Here is a 27,799-nt window from a genome sequence, read left to right as displayed (position 1 = left end):
CATGCCCTCTGGTGATGGTGCCCGGTGTGCACACGGCTCTGTGGGTGTGTGGGAGGGGCCTTAGACATCCACCTCCCTCTGCGGTCCCTCTGGTCCCAGTATTAGGCCTCCAAACAAGATGGCTGCCCTTCTGTTTTCTCTGTCCCTCCTGGCAGTCACACCAGATTTACTCTCTGGCCAGGGCAAGCCCAGCGGTGCTCTGTGTTTCCTCCTGCCGGGAAAAGGATGGCTGGGGACAGTGTGGCGGTGGGGCCTCATCACCGGTGCCTCAGTCCGCCTGTCCCTCCGCAGCTCTGCTCCCAAGGGCTCCACGTCCTTCGGCATCACAGCCTCCCCAGGAGTTATCGTTGACGTCGTCCACGGTCCTCCAGCCAAGAAGAGAACCACGGGGGCCTCCAAATGGCCTCTGGACCCCGAACTAGAGGTGACCCTACAGGTGAAAGCAGCCAGCAGCAGGACAGATGACCAGAAGGTAAGTGTGATGGGTGGGGTCAGGGCGGGGCCTGATGCCTGGGTGGGGCCTGATGGGTGAAGTGGGGCAGGGCCTGATGGGAATGGTGGGGGTGGAGCCTGATGGGTGGGGTGGGGTGGGGCCTGATGAGTGGGATGAGGTGGGGCCTGATGGGTGGGGTGGAGCCTGATGGGTGGGGTGGGGTGGGGCCTGATGGGTGGGGTGATGGTGGGGATCTGACAGCTGAGGTCGGCTTGGGGACCCGAGGGTGAGAGATGTCAGTCACTGCACACAGTATATTTGCTTCCATGCGGTCCTTGGCCAGGTTCATAGCGACTCCTTCCTCCTCCGTGCCCGCACAGATGGCACATTTGTCCCTGTCATTCTTTCCCCCATCGCGGGGATTAAATACCCGATAAAAACCAGTTTAAGGAAGGCAGGGCATATTCTGACCTACGGTCTAGGGGTCTAGGGCGCAGTTTTATCTTATCGCGGTGGGAAGGCGTGGCGGGCGGCAGGAGCGGGAGGCTGCCGGTCTATCCGGCCCCCCCCCTCACAACGCCGCCACATCCGCAGTCGGACGAAGCCTCTCTAGAAACACCCACCCTCCTAGGTGCACGCGGGGGCGGGTCTCCCCGTGATTTTAAACGCAGTCACGTCCACAATGCAAATTGCAGGGCTTGTGAAGGTCCGTGTGGCCGGGCAGTGGTGGCGCTCGCCTGTAATCCCAGCACTTGGGAGGCAGAGGCAGGGGGATTTCTGAGTTCGAGGCCAGCCTGCTCTACAAGTGAGTTCCAGGACAACCAGGACTATACAGAGAAACCCTGTCTTGAAAAAACCAAATCCAAAAAACCAAAAAAACCCCAAAAAAACAGAATACAAAGAGGAGGAGGAGGAGGAAGAGCACGAGGAGGAGGAGGAGGAGGAGGAGGAGGAGGAGAACCAAAGGCCAGCCTGGGAGAGAACTAGAACATTCAGGTGGCTCCTGGGCTCACCCAGGTTGATAGTGACAAGATACAGATTGAGGGAACTGAAGGAGTCCCGAGTCCCTTATGACAAAGGCAGAGGGAGGAGTGAGGGGTGAGGGGCCGCTCAGAGGCTTCTGTGTGGGCGCCTTGTCTTCCCTCCTCCCCTTTCTCCCTCTCTCTTCTCCTTTTCGCTCTACCTTTCCTGTGTTTAGAGACAGAATCTTGCTAATTAGTCCACTCTCTGCTCAAACACTCAATCCTCCTGCCTCAGCTTCTCCAGTGTTAGGATAAGACTTGTGCCACCACACAAGACCAGGGGGCCTCATTGTCTGGAGGGGACAGGAAGCCAGAGAAAAGTCCCATGCAAAGATGTGACTGGATGATGCAAAGCAAGTAGCCCGCACCCGGGGGGGTGGGTGGGGGGGGTGGGCGGTGCAGACTGAAGGCAGGGAGGCCTGACAGAAATGGAGGCCAGGATCCAGAGAGCATTTGCTCCCTCCCTCACCCAGGATAACTACTGTCTACAGGGCAGGACCCAGAACCTCAGTGTTTCCTCAGTGTGTCCCTCAGGGCCTCCTCCATGTGGTCCTTCAGTGTGGAGCATCAGTGTGCCCCACCCTTCAGCGTGTGCCCTCAGTGAATCTCTTCAGTGTTTCCCTCAAGCATTTCTTAGTATGAACCCTGAGTGTGTTCCTTCACTCTGTCCCCTCAGGGGCTTCTCAGTGTGAACTCCCAATACTTTGCTCCTCAGTGTGTCCCCTCAGACTCTCCTCAGTGTGCCCCATCAGACACACCTCCATGTGTCCCCTCAGACACTCCTCAGTGTGTCCCCTTAGAAACTCCTCAGTGTGTGTCCCCTCAGACACTCCTCAGTGTGTGTCCCCTCAGACAGACACACCTCCATGTGTCCCCTCAGACAGACACTCCTCAGCGTGTCCCCTCAGACAGACACTCCTCAGTGTGTCCCCTCAGACACTCCTTGGTGTGTCCCCTCAGACGCTCCTCAGTATGTCCCATCAGACAGACAACTCTTCAGTGTGTCCCTTCAGACAGACACTACTCAGTGTGCCCCCTCAGAAACTCCTCCGTGTGTCCTCTTAGACTCTCCTCAGTGTGTCCCCTCAGATGTCACTGCAGGCTCCTTTCCTTGTAGCTCTTTGGTTGATTTTGGTGTCCCCAGTTCATGTCACTGAAGCTTCTCGCTCCCAATGCCCCACCTCCCCGACAGCTGGGTCAGCCAGTCACCCCTCTCTGGGTTATTTTGTTGTTGTTGTTTATTTCGATTTTTGCTGGGCAGAGGGACTGAGAAGAGCCCAAAGCTTCAGGTCCTCCACCCCTGAGGTGCACCCCACTCCCTGCACAGAGAGCTCATGCTCTACAGCTGAGGGCCTGAGAGACAGACAGCCTGAAGGCCTGGCCTTCTGTCACAGATGTCCACGGCTACCACCTGCTCTTTCTTTCCCTCTAATGCCTCTTGTGCCCCATTTCCAGCTGCTGGTCCCCTACTCCCCTTCCAGGAAGTTCTCAAGAGTCACCTTGTTAGGGTCACTGTTGCTGTGATGAACACCACGACCAAAAACAAGTTGTGGAGGAAAAGGTTTATTCGGCTCACACTTCCACGTTGCTGTTCATCACGGAGGGAAGTCAGGACAGGAGCTCTCACAGGGCGGGGACCTGGAGGCAGGAGCTGAGGCAGAGGCCGTGGAGGGCGCTGCTGACTGACTTGCTCCTCGTGGCTTGCTCAGCCTGCTTTCTTGTAGAACCCAGGACCACCAGCCCAGGGGTGGCCCCACCCACAAGGGCATGGGCCCTCTCCCATCAATCACTAATTATGAAAATGCCCAGCAGTTGGATATGAAGGAGGCGTTTTCTCAGTTGAAGTTCCCTCCTTTCAGATGACTCTGGTTTGTCAAGGTGACATTAAACACCCGTCATGGAATCTTCCCTCACCCCTTTTCTCAGGCTGGGTGGGTCCCCTCCATTTCTGAGGTCCCTTGGGACCCTTTTCCTATAACTTCCTAGTTAGCGGAGTTGAGTTGGGTTGAGCAGGCACACAGCAGAGCTCAAACTTGTTTGTTAAGTGACTAAGAGAACTCATCAATGGTCTACTATTGTCATATAGGTTCGAATTTCATATTATGGACCCAAGACCTCACCAACCCAAGCCCTGCTCTACCTCACGGGGGTGGGTAAGTAACAACCAGGGTACCCCGGAGAGCTGCCAGTGGTGCCTCCCTTTAATCCTAGCACCTGGAGAGGCTAGCAGGTCTCCATGAGTTCAAGGCCAGCCAGGGCAAAACAATGAGATCCTGTCTCAAAAAGGAAGAAAAAAAGAGAGGGAGGGAGAGAGGATGGAGGGAGGGAGGGGGAGAGAAAGAGAGAGGGAGGAGCTAGAGCTGCCTTCTCCCTCCATACAACACATCCCCCACCCCCCTCAACAAGGCTCCTCCCCATGACACATCGTGACCAGATCTTACTTTTGAGGAAGCAAAGAAAGACGATCATTCCCAGCTCTTGGCGTATCTGGCGTTTCATAAATATCCCTCCCCGGAGAGTTACGTAGAGAGGCACAGGTGACGGCCCGGGAGCCCGGGTTCCAGTCCCAGCCCTGCATAAGCCAGATGTGGTGAGGCACATCTGTATCCCAGCACTTTGAGAGGCTCAAAGTCGCCCTCAGCGACAGTGGCTTCCCAGCTACACAGAACTCTGACAATTAATTACTCGGTTAATATAAGTGCACCTGAAGGCTGGAGTCACAGGGTAATCACTGCCTTCCAGGGTGAGAAGGGGGGTACCTGGATTCTATGTGCAGGTCTCTGTATCTTATAAATGCTTTACGCATATACACACATATACACATACACACATACACACAAACACATACATACACATACACACAAACACAGTAAACATAATACACACGTACACACATATACACATACAAACATACACACAAACACATACATACACACAAACACAGTAAACATAATACATACAAACACATACACACATACACATACACACATATACATTCACACATATACATACACACATACACACACATACATACACACATATACATGCACACATACATACACACATACACACACAAACATACACACAAACACAAATACACACAAACACAATACATACACACACAAACACACAATACACACATACAAATACACAGATACACACATACCCACTCATATACATATATACACACATACACACATGGATACACATACACACATGCATTCACACACGTACACACAAAAATACATACAAATACACATACACACATATACACACATACACAAACACAATGCTTTTTTGTAGCAGATAGTTTTGTGTTCTCAAGTCCCATTACTTATATTTCCTTTTATCATAATTAATAACCCACGCGTGCACATGTACTTGTATTTCTTTCCTACTCGTCTTTAAATAGAATTATTAGTGTTGCTGGAGACACCACTGTTGGCTCAGCGGTCAAGAGCGTGTACTGCTCCGACAGGGTCTGGCTGGCAGCACCCGCATCGGGTGGCTCACAACCACCTCTAACGCCAGCCACAGAGGATCCAATAGCCTCTTCTGGTCTCCACAGGCAACCACACTATTACCCCTCACCACATACACACGAAATATGTGTATATATATATATTTTAAACATCCATTCTTAGGGTCTGGAGAGATCAGTGGCTCAGTGGTTAAGAGCACCTGTTGCTCTTCCGAGGACCCTGGTTCAATTCCCAGCATCCCCATGACAGTTCATAACTATACCTCCTGTCCCAGGGGATCTGACACCCCGCACAGACATGCATGCAGGCAAAACACCAATGCACATTTTATGTGCATTGTGCAATATGTATGTGTGTATGTATATTTTATTTTATTTTATTTTGGTTTTTTTGTGTTTGGTTTTTTTCAAGACAGGGTTTCTCTGTGTAGCCCTGGCTTCCTGGAACTCACTCTGTAGACCAGGCTGGCCTTGAACTCAGAAATCTGCCTGCCTCTGCCTCCCAAGTGCTGGGATTACAGGCGTGTGCCACCGCTGCCCGGCTCACATTTTTTTAAAAGATTTATTTATTATATTGAAGTACACTGTAGCTGTCTTCAGACACACCAGTAGAGGGTGTCAGATCTCTTTACGGATGGTTGTGAGCCACCATGTGGTTGCTGGGATTCGAACTCAGGACCTCTGGAAGAGCAGCAGCTGCTCTTAACCACTGAGCCATCTCTCCAGCCCCTTTTATCTGTTTTAAAAATTAAATTAGGGAGATCTGAACCTGAACATCAGCATGGTCTTTTTGTTTAAGCGTGTATTGAATATATACATTATATTCCATATATATATTGACTAATATATTATTATATATAATATATTCACAATAAATATATATATATTTAATGTGAAGCCTCCAGGTTTCATTTCATCGATAGATTTTTCATGAATATACATTTAAGTTAAGTGAGGCTCACTCCAGGGCCACACCCTGTGCCGAGATGTTACATCTAATCCTTACAGTAACCCAGTGAGCTTGGCCCCGTGATCCCATTTCACAGATCACAAAACTGAGTGACCTGGCAGCGCCTATGGAGGCTTCACTGAGGCTGGAACTGCTTTGGCAGCAGTTATGGCCCCCGAAGGTTTAGGGGACCAACCGGGGGACATGCTTGGGGGAGGCCTGTCCGATAGCCCCAGGCTTCACCGTCACCAGATCTCCTCTCTGGGATTTCAGAACTGTCCCTGAGCACAGACGTCACCCGCAGTGGCAAAGTGAAACCGGACCTGGCCAGGAAGGATCAGGTGAGGCTCAAACGTGTCACTCACTACTTCAGGGCCACTGTGCGCTCCTGTGGCGCCCCCTTGTGGTGATGAGCTGAACAGCATCACCTCTCCGCCGTCTCACTCCAGACTGGCCCTGATGGACAGGTCTCCCCACGAGTGGGAGCTTGACCTTTCGGCTTGTGGTAAGATCATACTTACCAGCAAGTGTGGGTTCAGAAATGTCAGCCTACAAGCTGGAACCTCGAGATTCACCAAGGTAATAGAAAAAACATGACCTAGGTGGGTCTCAGCTGTGGTTCAGAAATACTCCCCAGACCGTAGAGACTGGTGGATGAGTTCCCATGGAGACGTGTGCAGGGGCGGTGATGATGGAGAAGGGACGAGAGACAAGGGTGGAGAAAGGAACGAGGCGTGGCGGGGAGTGTGTGTTGTGGACGTATGGTTGGTCCGGGTGCAGAGCCTAGCTGTGGTCTGTGGGTGAACTCCAGAGTGTCCCTGCAACTTCAGAACTGGCCATGATTTTCTTTTCTTTCCTCTTTTTTTTTTTTTTTTTTTTTTGGCTTTTTTTTTTTTCCAAGACAGGGTTTCTCTGTGTAGCCCTGGCTGTCCTGGAACTCATTCTGTTGACCAGGCTGGCCTCGAATTCAGAAATCCACCTGCCTCTGCACCACCAGCTGGCTGCCACATGAGTCTCTGTTTGAGGCTACTATGTATCTTTGCAGGCTTTACATGATTGGCCTTTTATGAGGTACATCAGCAGTAGGGGAACAGGCCGGGCATAGTGGCACACGCCTTTAGTCCCAGCACTCAGAGAACAGGTGGGTCTCTGAGTTCAAGGCCAGCCTGGTCTTTGGAGTGAGTTCAGGAACAGCCAGGGCTGCACAGAGAAACCCTGTGTCAAAAACAAAACAAAACAAACAAACAAAAGAAACGGGAAGAGGAGAACCTGTGGCTTAGAGAGCTCGCGGGCCGACGGATTCCATCACTGGGCAGACAGTGCCTGGCACTAGGATTCACACTCACGTGGGAAGGAGCAACCGTGTGGTCCCGTGAGAGTTGCTGGGTGGATTAGAACCCTGACGTTCATATGTGCTCGACTCTGTTTCTTTGTCAAGCCTACATTTTAAAAAGAGTTTTTAAAAGATTACATATTTTATTTATATGAGAGTATCCTGTAGCTGTCTTCAGACACACCAGAAGAGGGCATCGGATCCCATTACAGATGGTTGTGAGCCACCATGTGGCTGCTGGGAATTGAACACAGGACCTCAGGAAGAGCAGTCGGTGCTCTTAACCCCTGAGCCCTCTCTCCAGCCCTTAAAAAGGTTTTTTTAAAGTGTATTTTACTATCAGGCTCCTTTATTTAAAAACAAAATAAAATTACAAAGATGACTGGAGGCCGGGAGGTGGCTTAGTTAGTTGGTGGAGTTGATGGGCATGTTTGACGTCATAGGTTCAGTGTCTCGTACTACACGGACTGGATGTGGTGTATCTCAGTAACAGGCCTGTGTCTCAGCTCTCAGAGGTGGGGACAGGAGGATTAGAAGTTGAGCTGAGCGGTGGTGGCGAACGCCTGTAATCCCAGCACTCTGGGAGGCAGGCGGATTTCTGAGTTCGAGGCCAGCCTGGTCTACAGAGTGAGTTCCAGGACAGCCAGGGCTACACAGAGAAACCCTGTCTTGAAAAGCCAAAAAAAAAAAAAAAAGAAAGAAAGAAAGAAAGAAAGAAAGAAAAGAAAAGAAAAAGAAAGAAAGAAAAAGAAAAAGAAAAAGCCAGACAGAGTGGGAGAGGAGAGAAAACCAGCTGCTTGTCTCCCAAGGGCTGATGGGATGGGAGAGCCTTCCTGACCGTGTCTTTCACCCTCCTGATGTTCCCAGAGCACCTGGACCTGGGGCCGAGGCGGCCATGGCGCCATCCTGTTGGTGAACTGTGACAAAGAGAACCCCCAGGCCTCCAGAATGGACTTCGAGGATGACAAGGTCTTAGACAACAAAGGTAAAGACGGAAGGCCTTGGCCAGCTCCGGGAGGGAGAAGGGCTTTGTTCTTCAGCAAGGTCCATTTGCCTATGCGGTCTTGAATTTGGTTTAGCAAAAGCACATTTGAGTCAGGACGCGCGCATTACAGGGGGAAGGAGGGGAAAGCCGGTGACCTACCAAAGTCACACATCAGTCAGAAGACACCAGTGAGGGCTCCTGGAGCCCCAAGAGGCTCTGCTCTCCATGCAGCCTACACATCTGTGCTTGGCTCAGACACAGTGCCCAAATCCAATAAAGGGGGGTGCTGGTCCCCAAATATTGCGCAAAACCCAAGCGCCCAAAAGATGGGGAAACTGAGGCACAGAGAAGCTAAGCACACAGCTCGTTGCAGGGTCAGTATCTGAGGCCCAGGGAGCCGGACACCTTGGTGGGTTTGAGAGATTTGAGGACTGTGGTGAGGGCAGTGAGGTCTCGTGGATACTCATTCAGGAAGCTGGGGTAGCCCAGGGAAGGAGGGGGTGACGCTCGGGGTGGGGATGCTAAGGAACTACAGCTGAGGGGCCAGGACCGGAGCTTGCCCGGGAGTCATGGGACTGTGTATGAATGACTATGAGTCCAGTGTGTGCAGCTGGCCAGGTCCGGCCCCAGGGACATTTGTAAAGGATCGATGGCGACCTGTTGGCTCTCCTGGGGCTCCGGAGAACATTAGCTGAAGATATGTCATTTTATCGCTCCCCTGTTTATAGAGAAACTGAGGCAGTTAGAGCTAAAGGAGTCCCCCAAGCTCACCCAGATCCAGGTTGAGCCACACCCTTGCCTCCTTCACTGGGGTCCAGGCAGCAGCAGTGAGCGCAGGCCTTTCCCTGGCACCCTGGTACTGACCCTGCCGTGTACCACCACCGTTCTGGGCGCTCTCTGGATTTGAGTTTCGGGGCCACAGCAAGAAAGCAAATGGACATGGGCTGTGTTGTTCCGAGTTTCTATCCTTAATTCACCCTCTTGTAGACGTACACAGATAGACATTATAGACATGCTGAAGAGAACAGAGCCAGGGGCTGCCGAGATGGCTCAGCGGGTGGGGGCGTTTGCTACCAAGCCTGATGACCTGGGTCCAGCATGGTAGCAGAAGAGAACTGGCTGCAACTGGCTGCTACAAATTGGCCTCTGACCTTCACACTCGTACCACAGCGTGTTCAGCCTCTCTGATGCACATGCATGATAAATAAATGTGGGCAGGGACTGAGCAGCTAGGGCGGGGCCAGGCAGGGGCGGAGTGGCGAGGCGGGGCTGGGACAGGGCTGAGCAGCTGGGGCGGGGCGGGGGCGGGGTTGAGTGGAGGGGGCGGGGCTGAGGCGGGGCTGGGGCTGAGCGCTCACCTTGCACAAGACTCCAGACCCAATTTCCAGTGCTGCAAAACAAACAAGAATAAATAAATGTAATAGACATTTGAAAAAAAAATAAGTGACAAGTAGCTATTTTAAAATGAGACAAGAAAGCCAGGCTCCTTTGTGGCGGGGTGTGGGGGAGTCTGGGCGCCCCCGGGAGGCGCCTGGAGGGAGAAGGGCCCTGGGGACCATCCTGGGCGCATGCTCCTTGCTTCAGACCTGCAGGACATGTCTCCAATGACCCTAAGCACGAAGACTCCCAAAGACTTCTTCGACAAGTATCAGTTGGTGCTGCAGGTGCCCAAGGCCAAGATGAACAAAGTGAGAGTCTTCCGGGCCACACGTGAGTCGGCCTGGCCTTCCCTAGCATCTCTGCCGCTCTGATGCCATGTTCCTTTCCTGCCCCTACCAGATGGGGCACCGCCCTGTCCCACTCCCCTTTGGCAAGGAGTTCCCAAGAGCTATAGTGTGCCAGGTTCTGAGCACCAGACACCAGGTACCAGGCACAGAGCTGTGGGGCAGGCACGCCCCTCAGTTCTCTGCCGCTGTAGACGCACCAGAAGAGGGCATCAGACCCCATTATAGATGGTTGTGAGCCACCATGTGGTTGCTGGGGTTTGAACTCAGGGTCTCTGGAAGAGCAGTCAGTGCTCCTAACCACTGAGCCATCTCTCCAACCCCGCTCTCTCTTTCTTTCTCTCCCCTCCCTCATTTCCTTCCTTCCTCTCTCTCTCACCCCCTCTGTCCCTTCCTCTCTTTCTCTCTCTCACACCCTCCCTCTCTCCCCCTTTCTCTCTCCCTTTCTCCCCTCCCCCACTCTGCAGCTCCTCCTAGCCCGGCAGTGCCAACCTCGGTCCTGCTCACAGGGCACGTGGCCGTGGCATGAGTCTCTGTCCCATTCCACTCCCTGTCATGATGGAGGGATAGGAGGGGTGACAGGTAAATACTTAGGGACAGCAGTGCAGGGTGTGGAGCTGGGGGCAGAGAGGGGAAGGTCGGTCAGAGGAGGCTGCACTCTGAAGAAGGTGCAAAGGCCCTGAGGTGCGAGTGCATCTGTGTGCTTGAGTGGGGTCAGAGAAGCCACTGTGAGGTGTGCAGGGTTTAAAGTGGATGCCCAAGGGGAGGGGCATGCGCCGATGCCCCTGCTCTCCCAGGTGCAGTGACAGCAGGGGGCTTTCCAAGGTTCCATTTGGTCCCACTTCCTTCCAACCTTACACTAAAGTAACCATATGACACCTTATATTTGTGATATGCACAAATATAAAATTACATGCATTACATATATTACATGCATGTGTAATATCTATATTATATAATGTACATATAATGCATTACATATATTACATGCATATGTAATATCTATATTATATAACGTACATATAATATATAACAAATATGATATATTAAATACATATGACACACACATATTTTTTAAAGATTTATTTATTATTATATCTAAGTACACTGTAGCTGTCTTCAGACACACCAGAAGAGGGTGTCAGATCTCATTTCGGATGGTTGTGAGCCATCATGTGGTTGCTGGGATTTGAACTCAGGACCTTCAGAAGAGCAGTCAGCGCTCTTACTCACTGAGCCATCTCTCCAGCCTGACACATATATTTATATGATAAACTGATGACGATCTGCCCCCACCCCCAGGCCGCGTTACTTACAGGAAACCCTCCCGATTTCTTCTGTCACGACTTCAATTGGTGTCTATTACAGATAATGGCCTTTGCTCCTCTCTAGTCGCCTAGGGGACAGTGTGGTCTGCTTGGGGACAAATGAATGTACCAGTCAGTGAGTGAATAAAAGAACTGTGCAAGTTGGAATGGTGCTGGCCCTTGGTGCTCTACCATTGGCCTTCCTGGACCCCTCTCATCAGGGGAACAAGGTCCCAAGGGGAGCTTTGAAGTTTCCCCCTAAACACCTCCAGGGACCCTTGGGTAGTGACATACAGGGACCCCGGGTAGGCACCTCACTACTGAGGAGAGGAAATCAGAGTCACATTGGCACGCTAGGCCTAAGTGCACTTCGCCTCTGTCCAGGGGGCAAACTGCCATCCAGGTACAAGGTGGTCCTGGGACCACAACAGTTCTCACACCGCCTAGAGCTGCCCGGCGGCCAGCACAGCACAGACTTCTATGTGGAAGGTCTTGCTTTCCCTGACGCCGACTTCACAGGGCTCATTCCCATCACCATCTCCCTCCTGGACAAATCTAACCCGGTAGGCCTCGGTCTGGGGGGGGGGGGGAGGCGGGCATCGCACGCTGCCTGACTGACAACCCTTCTCATCTCTCCCCTCCAGGAGCTCCCGGAGGCCCTGGTGTTTCAAGACAGTGTGACATTTCGTGTGGCCCCCTGGATCATGACCCCCAACACTCAGCCCCCCCAGGAGGTATACGTGTGCAGGTGAGGCTCTGGGGGAGGGGTTCTGGGTACATTAAGGAGGGCCCTGAATTCCGGGTGTTGCATTTTCTGGGAATGGAAAAACATACTTCCTGCCTTCAGCCCCTGGAAGCCAAGACTGGCTCAGGAGCCTGCAGAGGAACAGATTGTTCGTTATCACTGTTACCCCCTTGATGACGAGGCCTAATCTTCTTGGCAGGATTTCTGAAAATGAAGACTTCCTGAAATCACTGACCACACTGACCAAGAAAGCCAAGTGCAAGCTGACCGTGTGCCCAGCGGAGGAGAATCAGGATGACCAGTGGATGCAGGTGCGTGGTCCCATCTGCCTGAGGTCAGGGCACAGGCACAGGCCTTGGATTCCTGGGGCACAGCTCCAGCTCTGAGGCGATCCTTCCTGGGATGGACTGAGAGGAAGGAGCCTCAGAAGGTCCTCACACGGGGAGGGGGTCGGGGATCCGGGGGTGGGGCCAAGCAGAGAGTTCATCTTACGTAGACAGTGAGCTCCTGTCTCCATGCCCGTCCCTGGCTCTCATCTGGAAACTTTACCCCCGTCCTCTCAGTCTTCCTTCTCCTCTCCCAGGACCCAGCCCTGCTCACCAACGGCCAGCATGAAGGCCACCCCTCCGTGTATGCCATCCCTTCAGTGGGACCGCGTCCCTCTCCCTGTCCGCTAAGTCCCACCCTCGTCGTCCCGCCTCTGTGATGTAGACTGATCCCTGGGAAGCTGCACGCAGGCAGGAAATGCCCATCCTGTAACTCGTCACAGTGACTATGTCTGTCCCCACCCACCCGACCCCGCCTAACTGCCAGAGGGTCAAGATGCCCGCTAGATTCATTCCTGAAAACCCGTGCACCCCCCTAAGGGCTGGATGGGTCACCGGTCTGCTCCTGTGAGAGCCAGGAGGCTACTCCCTCCTGGGCTCAGCAAACCGCCTCTGAGCCCAGAGGAGCCTCTGCCTATCCAGGCACAACCGGGGAGCACTCTGGTCTCCGAAGCATCTCCCCCCAGCACCGGGGATGTCCGCACCACATCGGGCATTGGGTGCCATGACTGTGACACAAGCCACACCCTCTCTCTATCCCTCCAGGACGAAATGGAGATTGGCTACATCCAGGCCCCACACAAGACGCTGCCTGTGGTCTTCGACTCCCCGAGGGACAGAGGCCTGAAGGATTTCCCTGTCAAACGAGTCATGGTAGGAAACCCTTTAGGCCTGGCCAGCACCCAGCCATCCATGTCCCTGGCCCTCCTTTCTCAGTCCATCTCTCCCCAGCCCTGAGCAGCCTGGTCCTCAAAGCTGAGTTCCTGTTGCAGCCAGACCTGAGGGGTGGGGCTGGCTACCTCAGGCATTACTCTGAGAAGATCTGGTTTCTCAGAGCCTCGCCTACATGAGCTCAGCTGGTCTTTGAGATATGATAGCCCTCCTAGGGGCATCCTGGGCTCCCTAAGAGTGTTCTTGCCACAAGGCAGGAGTTCCACCTCTTGGGTGTGATTTGTCCTTTGGGGGCTACACTGGGCCTGTGGTGGGGGCTCAGGATCAGCCGGACCTTATCAGTCACAGTCTAACACATCAGGGGCTTTGAAGTGACATATCCGTGAGTCACACTGGCCCTGGCCTGACAGATGGATGCCACCTCAGCCCAGGTCGTCATCATCAACATCATCGTAAACAAAAATAATAATAGTATGTGTACTGAGCCCGCGTACCTTTAGACACAGGCTCTGACTCATTCCGGGTGACAACCTTTGATAGAGCTGCCCTCAAGTGAGCCCATTTCACAGAGGTAGAAACCGAGGCTCAAGAGGAACAACATCAGCTGGACAGTGGTGGCGCACGCCTGTAATCCCAGCACTCTGGGAGGCAGAGGCAGGCGGATTTCTGAGTTCGAGGCCAGCCTAGTCTACAGAGTGAGTTCCAGGACAGCCAGGGCTACGCAGAGAAACACTGTCTCGAGAAACCACCAAGGGAAAGAAAAAAAGAGGAATGACATCAGGCCTTCCATACTGTCACTCTGCCATCCAAGGAAGACCCTGGCCCGCGCTGGGGCCTGGAACCCTCTGCAGAGGAGGACAAGCCTGACAGGCGTGTGTATTTTGCACGCCAAGGAAAGAGACAATTGCCCACGCTATGCCAGAGGCTTAGAAGGAAATGTCTACCTCATTAACAAACTCCTTTTGCTTCTTCCTGGCCAAACCCTGTGCCATCGGTCAAGGCATGCTGGCTAATGGTGGAGGAAATCTCATCCCAACCTGAGGTGGGGGCATCACCCAAGACTGTGGCCAAGGCTCTGTGCCCCCACTCCCCACTCCCCCCACCCTGCCTGCAGTAGCTGCGTCTTACCACTTAGATAGTTCACAGGTCAGCTTCCCTGCTCTGAGCCTGACTCCCAGCATCCTGTAACACAGACAGACCTCAGCACAGGAGTCTCCCCTCTGCCTCAGCCCCCGTGGATGGAAGGAGGCCGCAGCAGGTCCTTGGCTAGGTCCATGCCTCACCTAACTCTTCCTTGTGGAGAGTACCACAGTGACAGGGGAACTGTCCCCAGAGTGATGACATGACTTCAAATTTTCCCATTACTCCCTGACCCCAGGACCTTGGCACGTGCCATATACCATTCCCTCTGCCAAGAATGCACCTCCCTATACTGGCGCTAGCTGACTTTTAGCTGTCAGGACTCAGCGTCAATGTCCTACCCAGCCGGGCATCTCCTGATGTTGTTAGAGGCTCACGCCAGTGTCACACTGTGCTTCTTCCTTGCTGATAAAACATTCTGACCAAAACCAAGCTAGGGAAGACGGGGGGGGGGGGGGGGGGGGGGGCGGGGGGGAAGGAGTATTTGGTTTATACTTCCACGCCACAGTCTATCAGTGAGGGAAGTCGAGGCAGGAGCTGAGGCAGAGGCCATGGAGAAACGCTGCTTACTGGCTTGCTCTCCATGCCTTGCTCTACCTGCCTTTGATAGGATCCAGGACCACTACCAGTCCAGGGCTGGCATTGCCTACAGTGGGCAGGCATTAATCAAGAAAATGTCCCACAGACTTGCCCACAGGCCAATCTGATGGAGGTATTTTCTCAGTTGAGGTTTCTTTCTCTCCAGAAGATCTTGTATCAAGTTGACAAAAACTAACAAGCCCTGCCAGCGGGGCCCCTCCCTGCTCATTTCTGCCGGAGTATTTGGTTACACTGTCTCTAGCGCATTTGGTCACTTCTCTTCCTGGCCAGGGTGTGGCGCTGTCCTTCTATTGCTGAATGTGAGCAGCTGCTCTGTGACCTGCGTGGTACTGTTCTTTCAGTCCACAGGCATGGGGCATCCGAAAGCTCAGTCCCGGAGAGGCAGAATCTGAAGCTATTCAGGGTTGTGTGAAAACCTTGTCTTGAAAGAAAAATGAAAGAGAAAAAATAGAAATAGAGAACTGGAGAACTGGCTCTCCACGACTTCTTGTTTGCTTTTTCTTTCTTTCTTTTTTCTTTTCTTTCCTTTTTTCTTTATAGATTGTGTCTTGCTGTGTAGCCCTGGCTGGCCTGGAACTCATAGAAATCCACCCCCCTGCCTTGCCTCCTGAATGCTGGGACTGAAGGCATGCGCCACCACAGCCAGGCTTTTCTCCATCTTAAGAGAGAGAGAACATTTGCTGCTCTTGTAGAGGTCCCAGGTTCAGTTCCCAGCACCACATAATGACCCATAGCCTCCTGTGATTCTAGCTTCCAATGCACATGAGAGAAGATGCCCTCATCGGGGCCCTGTGGACTCCAACACATATGCGGTGCATATAAACTCACGCAAGCACACATATACACACATAAAAACAATAGATATGTAAGTAAAAAATTTACAGATTTATTTATTTTATACAAGTACACCGTAGTTGTCCTCAGACACACCAGAAGAGGGCATCGGATCCCATTACAGATGGTCGTGAGCCACTGTGTGGTTGCTAGGAATTGAACTCAGAACCTCTGGGAGAGCAGTCAGTGCCTCTTTTTTTGTTTGTTTGTTTTGGTTTTGGTTTTTGGTTTTTGGTTTTTTGAGACAGGGCTTCTCTGTGTAGCCTTGGCTGTCCTGGAACTCACTCTGTAGACCAGGCTGGCCTCGAACTCAGAAATCTGCCTGCTTCTGCCTCCCAAGTGCTGGGATTACAGGCGTGCACCACCACCGCCCAGCCCAGTTAGTGCCTCTTACCAGTGACCTCACTAGCCCCAGAAATAAAATTTTTTTAAAGAATTAGAATTAAAATACTTCTGTTAAAGCTAACCCAGTGTCGTGGACAGCAAAGCCACTAAGTTGCTCGGTGGGACCATCAGTTTAGAATCTGAGAAATGGGCGATCTAGTAAATCTTAAGTTAGGGAGGGTGTGCCCTGTCTAACGTTATAGAGAGGTTAGATCCAGGGGCCAGTCAGAGTGAGAGGAGACCAGGATGGATGAGGGGGTGGCGGCTGCCTGTGGTCAGGCTCTGGGCGGCTCAAGACCAGGCTGGCAGGATTTTCTGGCTGTCCAGAGAGAGGCCAGGCAAAGGTCGCCTCCCAGGAGACTGTCCCCTGGGAAGAGAGGCCCACAGGAAGGGCACGGGTTGAGGAAAGGAGGACTCACAGCTGTCGGAGCAGGCCAAGTGGGCACCCACACCTGTCTGATGTCTGGTGTCCAGTGTCAGGGGGAGCAGAGATGACTGGCGGTGTGATGTGGGTGTGAGTTCACGGACAGGACTCCGTGGAATCGCCACCTGCTGACCCCGGAGAAATGAAGGCGGCACAGATGGGCCTGCCCTTCCCCCCACAGCAAAAGGACCACAGTGCTGCACAAGGCCACCGCTGCCGGCAATGGCATCCAGCACAAGGTGTTTTCTCTTGAGACGCCTCCTCTGGGGCCTCAGTGATGGACCTAAGGTCACACTCTGGCAAGTGGCATTCTGTGACCAGTGACTTGAGGCCTTTGGAGCTGCAGGAGGATAAACCAGCGTCATGTTTTAAGTCACTGTCTGGTAGTGAATTGTCACAGCACCCACGAAGCTCACATAGCGGGTGATTCGTGTATCCTCTGGGGAGGACTGTCGGGATGTAAAACATCTGTAAAGCCACAAAGCTCACTCCAGGCCAGGGTCAGGATGGGGACACGGTGTGAACCATGGTGCTGGCCACGGGGGTGGCTTGGACTCCTGTCCCTCCTCAGGCTGACTGAAGGGGCCCTGTTCTACTCATTCCCTGTCCCCCACCTCTACAGAGAACACAAAGAGTACTTTGAGAGTCTGTTGTTCTGTGCAGGAGTTTTCCAAGTGGGTGACACATGCTGGGGACCCAGCCAAGCACCCATCCCTTTTGTTTGTTTGTTTGGGTTGTTTTTGTTTTTTGTTTTTTGTTTTTTGTTTTTTTTGAGACAGGATTTATCTGTGTAGCCCTGGCTGTCCTGGAACTCACTCTGTAGACCAGGCTGGCCTCGAACTTAGAAATCTGCCTGCCTCTGCCTCCCAGAGTGCTGGGATTACAGGTGTGCGCCGCCGCCACCACCACCCGGCTGCTCCCATCCATTTCAAGGGCCACCAACTCAGTCCAGCATCCCTGCCACCCTGCAGAGTCCTGAGGTTCCTCTCTGGTACCCAGAGAGCTCCCTCCTGTGACCATCATGGCTGCAGTCCCCATTTCCCCGGGGAAAATCATTTCTCTCTGTTTCCTTCTTCCATTTTAGGGTCCAAATTTTGGTTATGTGACCCGACGGCTCTTTACAAAAGAGGTTACTGGGCTGGATGCCTTTGGGAACCTGGAGGTGAGTCCCCCAGTCACAGTCGGAGGGAAGGAATACCCACTGGGCAGGATTCTCATCGGGAGCAGCGGTTACTCCAGGTAAGGAGAGGAACAGGGGGGGTGGCTGGGGTAGGGGACAGCGACAGAGGCCACCATCAGGCCTCCACCACGGTCTCCAAACCTAGGAGGTCAGCAGACACTGAGAGGGGTCCACATGGAGAGTAAGGAACCTCCAGAGCCTACCTCTGCCCACTTACATGCCTTTAGTCGATGACTATTTAATGAGCAGCTACTATGTGCCAGACGCTGGGGGGGGGGGGGCAGGGTAGAGCAGTGAGTGTGTCAGACAAGAGAAGCAATCAAGTAAGAGAGAACATAGGAGGTGTCAGGGTGTCCTGGCAAGGGACAGAGCATGAACAAATGTCCTGAGGCAGGGTGGCTGGGACAGATTGAGGGAGGAGGAGGAGGAAGGGGAGGAAAAGCCATCTCATGTAAGAAGGCCTCACAGAGATGAGGCTCAGGAAGTGAAGGAATGCTTCTGACCACACGACAGACAAGGAGTCCCCACATGATCTGACCCACACTGGAGCCCACGCTGCTCCATCGCACAGACACCTAGGCTGAGTCAGCCGGCAGTGCTGTCTGTGGTTCCCGTGTACCTCAGCGGCCGTGCCTCAGTTCCCCCACCGGCCCCAGGAAGCTGCACTGACAAAGCCTACATTGTTCAGATGTCAGTACCACGATAGCAGCAGCCCAGGCTCCATGGTCCCTTCCCTAGTGGGAGGAGCCTAAAGTCCTCTGCCAGGCCAGGGACCCCAGACACCTCCCCACGGCCACGCCTATTACGGGGAACTTGTCCTAGGGCAACAGAAATCAATTTCTGTTCTCCCAGATAGGATCTTGATCGAGAACTGACCGAAATAGTTGTTCTTCCGAGGTCCGGCTTGGGGGTGGATCGGGCTTACCCTGAGCATGTGTGAGGGTTACTTATGGGGGGGGGTGACCGTGAAGTATCATAAAGCCTCACCCCAACATAGACGACTCCCCCTTCAGTCCACCTTCTCCCACAGGGCTACACTCTAGCACAGTGGTTCTCAACCTTCCTAATACAACGACCCTTTAATACAGTTCCTCGTGTTGTGGTGACGCCCCGCCCTCCCCACCATAAAGTTATTTTTGTTGCTACTTTATAATTTTGCTACTCATATGAATCATAATGGTAATATGAATACTTGTGTTTTCTGGTGATCTTAGGCCACCCCTGTGAAAGAGTCACCCCAAAGGGGTCGCGCCCCACCTTTTGAGACAAATATCCCAGCACTCTCGGGACATTCGCATGTGAAAATATACCATTAGGGCAGAATCCCTTACAGCTGGAAGGGGTGCAGGCAGGAGCTAGAGTCTCACAGGAGGGTCCAGTGACCCTCCCCACTCCCTCCTATGAGGGGAGGTCAACAGGCCGGATCTCGAGGCTGCATGGGACCGGTCACTGTGTCTTTTGATGACGTGGATGCCTGTCATAACTTCGTGTCCTTTTGAGAGCAGCAGTGAGAGCCGGGACATGCACCAGGCCCTGCAGGACTTCCTGGGCGCCCAGCAGGTGCAGGCCCCCGTGAGGCTCTTCTCCGATTGGCTCTTTGTGGGTCACGTGGATGAGTTCTTGAGCTTCGTCCCAGCGCCGGACAGGCAGGTGCGTGACCCTTCTGCCAGGGTGCAGAAGCCAGCCCTCCCTCTCTGGGGAGTTAGGAGGGTGGGTAGGAGGGACCCCCGGGTGGGTGGGTGGGTGGGTGGTTAGGCAGCTCCCCGACTCCAGCGTTTCCCAGCAGGGCTTCCGGCTGCTGCTGTCCAGTCCCAGAGCTTGCTACCGGCAGTTTCAGGAGCTGCAGAGCCAGGGCCACGGGGAGGCGCCACTGTTCGAAGGTCTCAAGAGTAAGTGGACCGTGGCTGGCGTCCTGGGTGGGCAGCTTCTGCTGTCTGCCGCCTCCACTGCCCCCTGAGATCCTGTGGGGAACAGAGAGTTGTGTGCCTAGAACATGCTCAGCTCTGGGCCCCCCAGCTCCCTGCGAGCGACCCAGACAACTAAAGGTACCTTTGGGATACCTGAGTCGGAGGCGGCAGGGGAGGTGGGTGGGTGGGGGAAGTGGAGAGGGAGGAAGGTGAGGGGTGAGGGGGGTGAGGTGACAGATAAGGAAAAGTGCAGACAGGCAACTAAGAAGGCCCAGAGGCAGCCAGCCATGACGGACGTGAATGAGTGAAGTCCGTGGATGGAATGTTTCCGGTAAATCCAATAGGCAAGGGCCAGGGTCAGAGGCTAAGGGCTCTCGGGGGCTCAAGAGTTTCTCTAAATATGTTGAAGTGTGTTACACAGAGGCTAGCAAACCAACGCCCCACTCCCCGGCTCCGCCCCCGCCCACCCCCCCACCCCCCCGCTTGCATTCTTTTTCTTTGCTCTATGTTGCTGAGAATGGAAATTTGGGGTCTCATGCATGCCAGAGAACTGCTTCTCCATCAGTGAGGTCACTCCCCGCCCCCACCCCCCAGCCTCCTCCTCTCCTCACAGGATCTGGATCTGAGGCTAGGGAGTATAGCTCAAATGGTAGAGCCCTTGCCAGGATTGTCCCCTGTTCTATCCTCAGCACCCATAGCCTGGATATGGTGATGCACACCTATAATCCCAGCACCCAGGAAGGAGGTTGGGAACCAGGAGTTCAAGGTCATGTTTGGCTGCATAACAAATTTTAGGCTAGCCTGGGCTACATGAGAACCTGTTTTAAAAGTAAATATAGGGACTGCAGAGATGGCTCAGCAGTTAAGAGCACTTGTTCTTCTTGCAGAAGACCTGAGTTTGGGTCCCAGCACCCACATGGTGGCTCTCAGCCACCTGTAACTCCAGTACCAGGGGATCTGATGCCCTCCTCTGACGACCTTGGGCACCAGGCACATGCGTGATACACAAATATATATATGTGTGTGTGTGTGTGTGTGTGTGTGTGTGTGTGTGTGTATACATATATATAGTTAAAATAAAAGGGGCTGGAGAGATGGCTCAGTGGTTAGGAGCACTGGCTGCTTCAATTCAATATTGTCTATAACTCCAATTCCTGGAGATCTGGCACTGTCACTATTATACATGCAGGCAAAACACTCATGCACATAAAATAGAAATATTAAAAATATTAATAAATAGTCTCTGAGACCAAGGGCTAAAGCTTTGGGATGGGGGGGGTGCAGACCACAGGGGAACTGCTCATTTCTCTATATTCTAAGCCACTCCTGAGCCAGGGGTCTAATCAGGCTAAGTCACTTCAGCAGACCTGAGGCTCCTCCCCCTGAACAGCCTTCCTCTAACAGCTCCCCTTCCAGGGGGCCAGTGTCACCCCCCAGGGACACTGACATAGCAGTCTTGTTGACGGGTGCGGAGGCCACCACAGTTGGTGTGGCTGGATCCAGGGCTGGCCTTGGCCTGGGGCTGGGGCTTGTTGGCCCGACTGGTTGACTCTACCCGGATCCTGTCTCAGGCAGTGGCTGGTCTCTCTGCCACTTGGGGGTTTGTCCTGTTTGAAGCTGCAGGTTTCTCTGGGTGATGGTCGCCTTCCTCATCCTGTCACATGAGCTTAGGTGGGGTCACTCAGCGGTGTCTGACTCCGTGCCAGTCCCAATGTTGGAGGATGCTAACAAGTATTATCGCCCAAGACAGCATTTCTCAAACCCCTTCTCCAAAACAACCAGGATCTCTTTGGAGATGGGGGCCTTTAGCAGAGCAAGTGAATCTTGAAACAGAATGCATCCATTAAAGGAATGGAGGCTCGGGAGGGTAACCTGCCTCCCGGGTTGGGCCCATCCTTGTCTCTTTCTCCACAACAGGGAAAAAGCAGACAATCAATGACATTCTGTCCAGCAAGAAACTAAGGGACCAGAACGCCTACGTGGAGGTACTCAGACTGGGGTCCTGGAGAAGCTGCAGTGGGTGCCCGGCTCCACGCTGTGATTAGATGCACAGTGTAGGGTGGGGCCGTGCTGTGATTGGATGCACGGCGTGGGGTGGGGCCATACTGTGATTGGATGCACGGTGTGGGGTGGGGCTCTCAGGGCTGCTCACCGAGGCACTGGCTGCCAGCCCAGGATGGGAAGCCCAGGCACAGGCAGAGCGCAGGAGGGGAGCGTGGGAGGTCCCTGGGAGCCTGAACCCCGGTTCTTACCGATTCCTGCTGCTATTCTACACTGTCACCTCCCCTAATGCACCCCCTTGGCCTCCCTACCAGAGCTGTATTGACTGGAACCGGGCGGTGCTGAAGCGGGAGCTGGGCCTGGGGGAGGGTGACATCATCGACATCCCGCAGCTCTTCAGGCTTGTGAGGGACCCCGAAGGGAACCGGAAGGCTGAGGCCTTCTTCCCAAACATGGTAAGGAGGTGACAGCCGCCACCCGACTTCCTCTGGCTCAACCACAGCGCCCAGCCAGTCCAGGCCTAAGGCAGGTCCACGTGGCTCTTCCTTGTGCCCTCTGAGGCTCTCAAAGCCCTCTCGACACCCAGAGCCTCTTCTGAGCCTCACACGATGTCTGGATTGTCCCTTCCCGAGGCCTTGCTTTCCAGAGGCAGGCTCGGAGAAGTTAGGTCTCTTAGCACAAAAAACACACAGAAGACCAGAAATGGCAGAACCAGGGTCTGGTTTCAAAACCAGCTCTACCCTGCTGCCTCTTGACTCCCATTCAGGGTTCAGGGACCCGCAGACACGGGCCACAGGTAAAGTGTTCTGCGGTGGCGGTGGCTTTCGCTGCCAGGAAGGGAGCCCATGTGGAACAGGACCCAGGGCAGGGCCAGATTTGACCTCTGTTCCTTAACTGTGACCGCCACAGGTGTCTTCCCACCTCCCACTGCCTTTTTGACTAGCCTCCTCCAAAGAACGCCAAAGAATGCTGGGTGGGGAATTACCGAGGTAGAAGGAACCTGTGATGTGTCTCAGCAGTCATCTCCTAACTGGGCTCCCCAGTTCCTCCTACCTGGCCACTGGGGTGTCTGAGCTATGACAGAAGACTCCATTGAGTAGGAGAACCTGTCTCCCTCTCTCCCTGAATGAAGTTCCTGAGAGGCCAGGGATTACGGTTCTCAGTGAACTTAAGCAGCACACAGCCTTTTACCCATAGAACCCTCCTTAGAGGCAGAAACGCAGTGTACAGTGTGCCCACCACAGGAGAGTCTGGAGGTCAGAGTCAGCCTTGGCTACATAGTAGATCTGAGGTCAGCATGGGCTACGAGAGACCCAGTCACCAAAATCAGATGTGTGGGCTGCAGGATGGCTAAGCAGTCAGAGCCCTGGCTGCTGCTCTTCTCAAGGGCCCGGGTTCGATCCCTAGCACGCTCGCTGAGTGACCCTCCAACCGCCCGCAACCTCAGCCTAGAGGATCCATCAGGGTCTCCTGGATTCCTTTGGACGCCTGCACGCACCTGACAGACACAGACCACAAGACTGAACAGAGAACCCGAGGGTGGGGTATGGCCAGGTGGCCCAGTGGCTAAGAGTACTTGCTGTGTGACCCTGAGGGCCAGAGTTTGGACCCCAGTGCCCCGGTAACAAGCTGGGTGTCACCCACATGCCTGTAAATCCCTGAGGGACACAGAGACAGAAAAATACCCGGGGCTTGCAGGCTTGTAGCCTGGCTGGGAAAAGCAGGTTTGGGGAGAGAGACCTGGCCTCAAAGGAATACACAGGAGGGCAGCAGAGGAGGAAACCTCCTTGGCTCTGTGTGCATCCGCCCTGCAAGACATACAAACACTGTGAGGGGAAGGGGAGGGGAGGGGAGGGGAGAAGGAGTGAGGAGAGGGGAAGGGGTGAGGGAAGGGGAGAGAAGGGGAGGAGGGGAAGGGGTGAGGGAAGGGGAGGAGTGGAGGTGGGGAGAGAGAGGGAGAGGAGGAGGGATGAGGCTAGGAGTCGGGGAGGGGAGAAGGGAGGAGGGGTAAGGGGAGGAGGAAAGGGGAGAAGAAGGAGTGGGGAAGGGGAAAGAGGGTGACTGGAGAAGGAATGAGGGAAAGAGAGAAAGAGGAAGAAGGGGAAGGGGAGGGAAGGAGAGAGGGAGTGGGGGAGGGAGAGAGAGAGGAGAGGGAGAGATGAAAAAGGGGGAAAGCAACAGCTCAGTCCCCTGCTGAGGTCCTACACCAGCAGCTGCGCCCTCTGATGCCCCTGCCCGCAGGTGAACATGCTGGTCCTCGGCAAGCACCTGGGCATCCCCAAGCCCTTCGGGCCCATCATCGACGGCCACTGCTGCCTGGAGGAGGAGGTGCGCTCCCACCTGGAGCCGCTGGGTCTGCACTGCACCTTCCTCAACGACTTCTACGCCTACCACGTGTACCACGGGGAGGTTCACTGTGGCACCAACGTGCGCAGGAAGCCCTTCGCCTTCAAGTGGTGGCACATGGTGCCCTGAGCCACGGCTCCGGCAGCCTCCCTGAGGACTGTCCTGGCCAGCGGTGGCTGGCTCCCGCAGTGAGGTGCAGCGAGAGATCTGGGGACATCTGGGCTTCCCTCCCTGCTGTGACTTGCTTGTGTCACCCACATCTGGCTCCTGTATGTCCTGATACGGTCCTCAAATAGCAAGCTGAGTTCTGCTTAGAGACGCTGCAGTAAAGACGTGGTTTCCTGTCTTTGTTTTACCACCGAGTTTCATCCCCCAGCCCCATCCTCTGTAAAGCCCATTGGAATCGATGTCAAAGTACCAGTGAGGCGAAGAGCTTCAACTGTGGTTGATTTACTCTGATGTGTGTGTCTCTCTTTAAAAAAAATAAATAAATAAGGCAGTGCTGGAGCAGGCCTCATGGGTACCAGGCAAGCTGTGTCCTTGGCCCTTAAAAATACACTCCTTGCCAGGCGGTGGTGGCGCACGCTTGTAATCCCAGCACTCTGGGAGGCAGAGGCAGGTGGGTTTCTGAGTTCGAGGTCAGCCTGGTCTACAGAGTGAGTTCCAGGACAGCCAGGGCTACACAGAGAAACCCTGTCTCAAAAAAACAAAACAAAACCACTCCTTGGGTCAGACAGTGGTGGTGCACACCTTTTATCCCAGCACGAGGAATGCAGAGGCAGCAGATCTGAGTTTGAGGCCAGCCTGGTCTACACAGAGAAACTGTCTCCAAAAACCAAACCAAACCAAACCAACAAAGAAAACAAAAAAAGCATTCCTTGGAGTCTAGGGTGGTGATTTGCATCTTTAATTCCAACCCTCTGGAGACAGAGGCAGGTGGATATCTCTGAATTCAAGGCAGGCTAGTTTAAATATTGACTTAAGACTAGCAGGGACTACAAAGTGAGATCCAGGGTCAATTAATTAATTAAAAGTGAGTAAATAGAAACATGTTCTTCGGGCCAGTGAGCTGGGGGGGCGGGGGGGGGGGGTAAAGGCACTTGCCATAAAACCCCATCGAGCCAAGTCTGGTCCCCAGAACCCATGTAAAGGTGGAAAGAGAGAACTGACTCTGCAAAGCTGTCCCGTGACTGCCACAGGCGTGCACTGAGTGGTGTTGGCGTGGTGTCTGCACTCACACACGCTATGCGCACCCATTCCTCCAGGACGCTGGGGGAGGGGATGCTTCAGTGTGATAGACCCATGCTCAGAGGCATACCAAGGCAGAGGCTAGCCTGGGCTACATGAAACCCGGTCTCAAGGAAGGATATCTGAGATGATTTTAAAAGAGGAAAGGTGGAGAATCGAGGGCTGGCTGGCTCAGTGGTTGGAATACTCCCTGCTCTTGCCCAGGATAGCTTGATAGCTCACAGCTGCCTGTAACTCTTGGAGTCCCACCCAGGGCATCCCGGTCCCCTTCTGACCCCCGTGGGCTCCTGCACAGGTGTGGTACATAGACTTACACTTAAGTACGTACACATAAAATAAAACCTTAAAAAAATGTTTTTGAGAGTGAATTCCATCGTCTCTCCAGAGCACCGTGGCATGGGGACAATGCCCTTAACCCTCAGGGTCTTTGGGGACACTTACTCGAACCAGAGCGCCAAGTCTGCAGGATTCTTGAGCGGCTAAAACCAAGAGCATCAGACCCCAGCCAGTCCAGAGCCGTCAACCTAAACTATGTGACCCAGGGCTTTCCCACAAATTTTTGTCATTGCAATAAATGGCCCTCTTTTACCTTTTACTCTTTTACTATGTTTTCCTGATAAATACTTCTTTAGCACCTTGTTCATGTGATGTTAAACCTCTCAGTTTGGTTACACCCATCGATGAATGAATTCTTCAGATGAACTCCTATATGTTCTCTCTCTCTCTCTCTGACAGAGGGTCTCTATCTCACTGTGTAGCTCTGGCTCAACTAGAAGTCATTATGTAGACCAAGCTGGCCTCGAACTCACAGAGGTCTATTTGCCTCTGCCCCCCCAAGTGCTGGGCTTAGAAGTATGGCCACCAGCCGGGCAGTGATGGCGTACACCTTTAATTCCAGCACTTGGGAGGCAGAAGCAGGCAGATTTCTGAGTTCCAGGCCAGCCTGGTCTACAGAGTGAGTTCCAGGACAGCCAGGGCTACACAGAGAAACCCTGTCTCAAAAAAAAACAAAAAAAAGAAGTGTGTGTGTGCATGAGTGTGTATGTGTGTGAGTGTGTACATGTTCTCACGCCACAGTGCACGTGTGGAGGTCAAAGGACAGCTTGCAGGACTCACTTTCCTCCTTTCACCACGTGTGCGCTGCACGTCAGGCCCGGTGGCGAGCGTCTTTACCCACTGAGCTACCTGGCCAGTCCTGACTTTTCTTTAACCACATCAAGCCAAAACTTCCCTTCATCCCCCTCCCTCAGAGACTGCCTAAGGGTGCCCTGAGACAGATGTGGTAAATGACACAGACCAGATGTTCCTCCACCCAGGAAGGGACCCAGCCCCTCATACTGGAACCTTTACGGAGGCTGGGTGGCTGTGAGCTGTCCCCTTTCCCTTGCAGGTCCCCCAGGAGAACTTCTCTCTGCCTCTTCCAGCTCCTTCTGACAGCTTCCCACCACCCCCCTTTACAGAACGTTGGCACAGTCATTGAATTGGCCAATCTAGACGTGAAGTCACTCAGTAAGCACAGGCTAGCCCACCTCAATTGGATCTTTTTTTTCCCCCTGACAACAAATATGTATACCATGGAATGCAATATAGTATTTGGTGGCTTTTTGAAACAGGGCATCATTCTGTAACCCAGGCTGGTCTCAAACTGACAGAAATCCTCCTGCCTCAGTGTGGGTGCTGAACCAACCTATGACAGGCAGTGACTACCACCTGTGGCTTTGTAGTTTGATCTAGGAATGCCATTACTGAAACTCATGGAGGTACCGCTCATCTCAACGACTTACAGGGCGTGAGAATGTACACACACACACACACACACACCCATTTTAGCAATTTTGAAATGCACAGTGGGTATACACTTTCCTTTCTGCTTCATGTGTATGTGTGTGTGCACTCACACCACAGTGCACATGTGACGGTCAGAGGTCGGCCTAGATGGATAACAGCTATAAGCAAGGAGCCACAGGTTTAGCCCATGCACCAGCTCGTGCTGCCCATCCCCCACCCCATGCTAACAGAGGCCCAGCTGTGGGTGGCTGGCTTATCATTATCACTAGGGAAAGGATGCAGATTGTCTGTCAGGACCAGGGATTTGCAGAGCTCACTAGCTTCCTGACACTTCTGTGAGCATAGCTCTTTACCAAGCACTCCCATGAGTCACCAAGGAACACACTGTCCTAGAACAGTGGTTCCCAACCTTCCTAATGCTGCGACCCTTTAATGCAGTTCTTTATGCCGTGGTGACCCCCAACTGTAAACCTATTTCGTTGCTACCTCATCACTGTGGTTTTGCTATTGTTAGGATATGCAGGATATCTGATGTGTGACACCCTGTCCCCCTTGAGGCCAAAACAGATTGAGAGTTACTGTCCTAGAACCAAGACTCCCTCACAATCTCGAGATGTAGCAAGCACCTGGATTAGTGGAAGAGCACAGCTCTAAAGTTAGACTCCAATTTCCCAGGGCTGCAGGGTCCACAGGCAGCAGCTGTTGAACCATTGGTGCTGAGTGAAAGGGTCTCTCCCTTCTCCCCTCCCCA

At 53.4% G+C, this 27,799-nt stretch overlaps 1 protein-coding gene across 2 annotated transcripts in view; it reads left to right on the top strand.

Annotated features, from left to right (window-relative positions):
* Window positions 1-24,471, top strand: part of Padi4 (peptidyl arginine deiminase 4) — a 28,950-nt gene extending 4,479 nt beyond the window's left edge. Inside the window, exons 2-16 of one of the 2 annotated variants that reach the window (XM_052177907.1) lie at window positions 292-472; window positions 3,542-3,608; window positions 6,159-6,226; window positions 8,086-8,203; window positions 9,788-9,913; window positions 11,619-11,797; window positions 11,879-11,982; window positions 12,179-12,290; window positions 13,071-13,178; window positions 17,663-17,817; window positions 19,264-19,408; window positions 19,545-19,647; window positions 21,583-21,650; window positions 21,981-22,121; window positions 23,908-24,471. In XM_052177907.1, the coding sequence (XP_052033867.1) occupies window positions 292-472; window positions 3,542-3,608; window positions 6,159-6,226; window positions 8,086-8,203; window positions 9,788-9,913; window positions 11,619-11,797; window positions 11,879-11,982; window positions 12,179-12,290; window positions 13,071-13,178; window positions 17,663-17,817; window positions 19,264-19,408; window positions 19,545-19,647; window positions 21,583-21,650; window positions 21,981-22,121; window positions 23,908-24,141 (1,909 nt within the window). In that variant the 3' untranslated portion in view covers window positions 24,142-24,471. The remainder of the gene's footprint in view (window positions 1-291; window positions 473-3,541; window positions 3,609-6,158; window positions 6,227-8,085; window positions 8,204-9,787; window positions 9,914-11,618; window positions 11,798-11,878; window positions 11,983-12,178; window positions 12,291-13,070; window positions 13,179-17,662; window positions 17,818-19,263; window positions 19,409-19,544; window positions 19,648-21,582; window positions 21,651-21,980; window positions 22,122-23,907) is intronic. The other variant, XM_052177909.1, reaches the window with a different exon arrangement.
* Window positions 24,472-27,799: the final 3,328 nt, after the last annotated feature.

Source organism: Apodemus sylvaticus, chromosome 3 (assembly GCF_947179515.1).
Source record: "Apodemus sylvaticus chromosome 3, mApoSyl1.1, whole genome shotgun sequence".
Taxonomy (NCBI): Eukaryota; Metazoa; Chordata; class Mammalia; order Rodentia; family Muridae; genus Apodemus; species Apodemus sylvaticus.
This window is presented reverse-complemented; position numbering and strand designations above follow the sequence as displayed.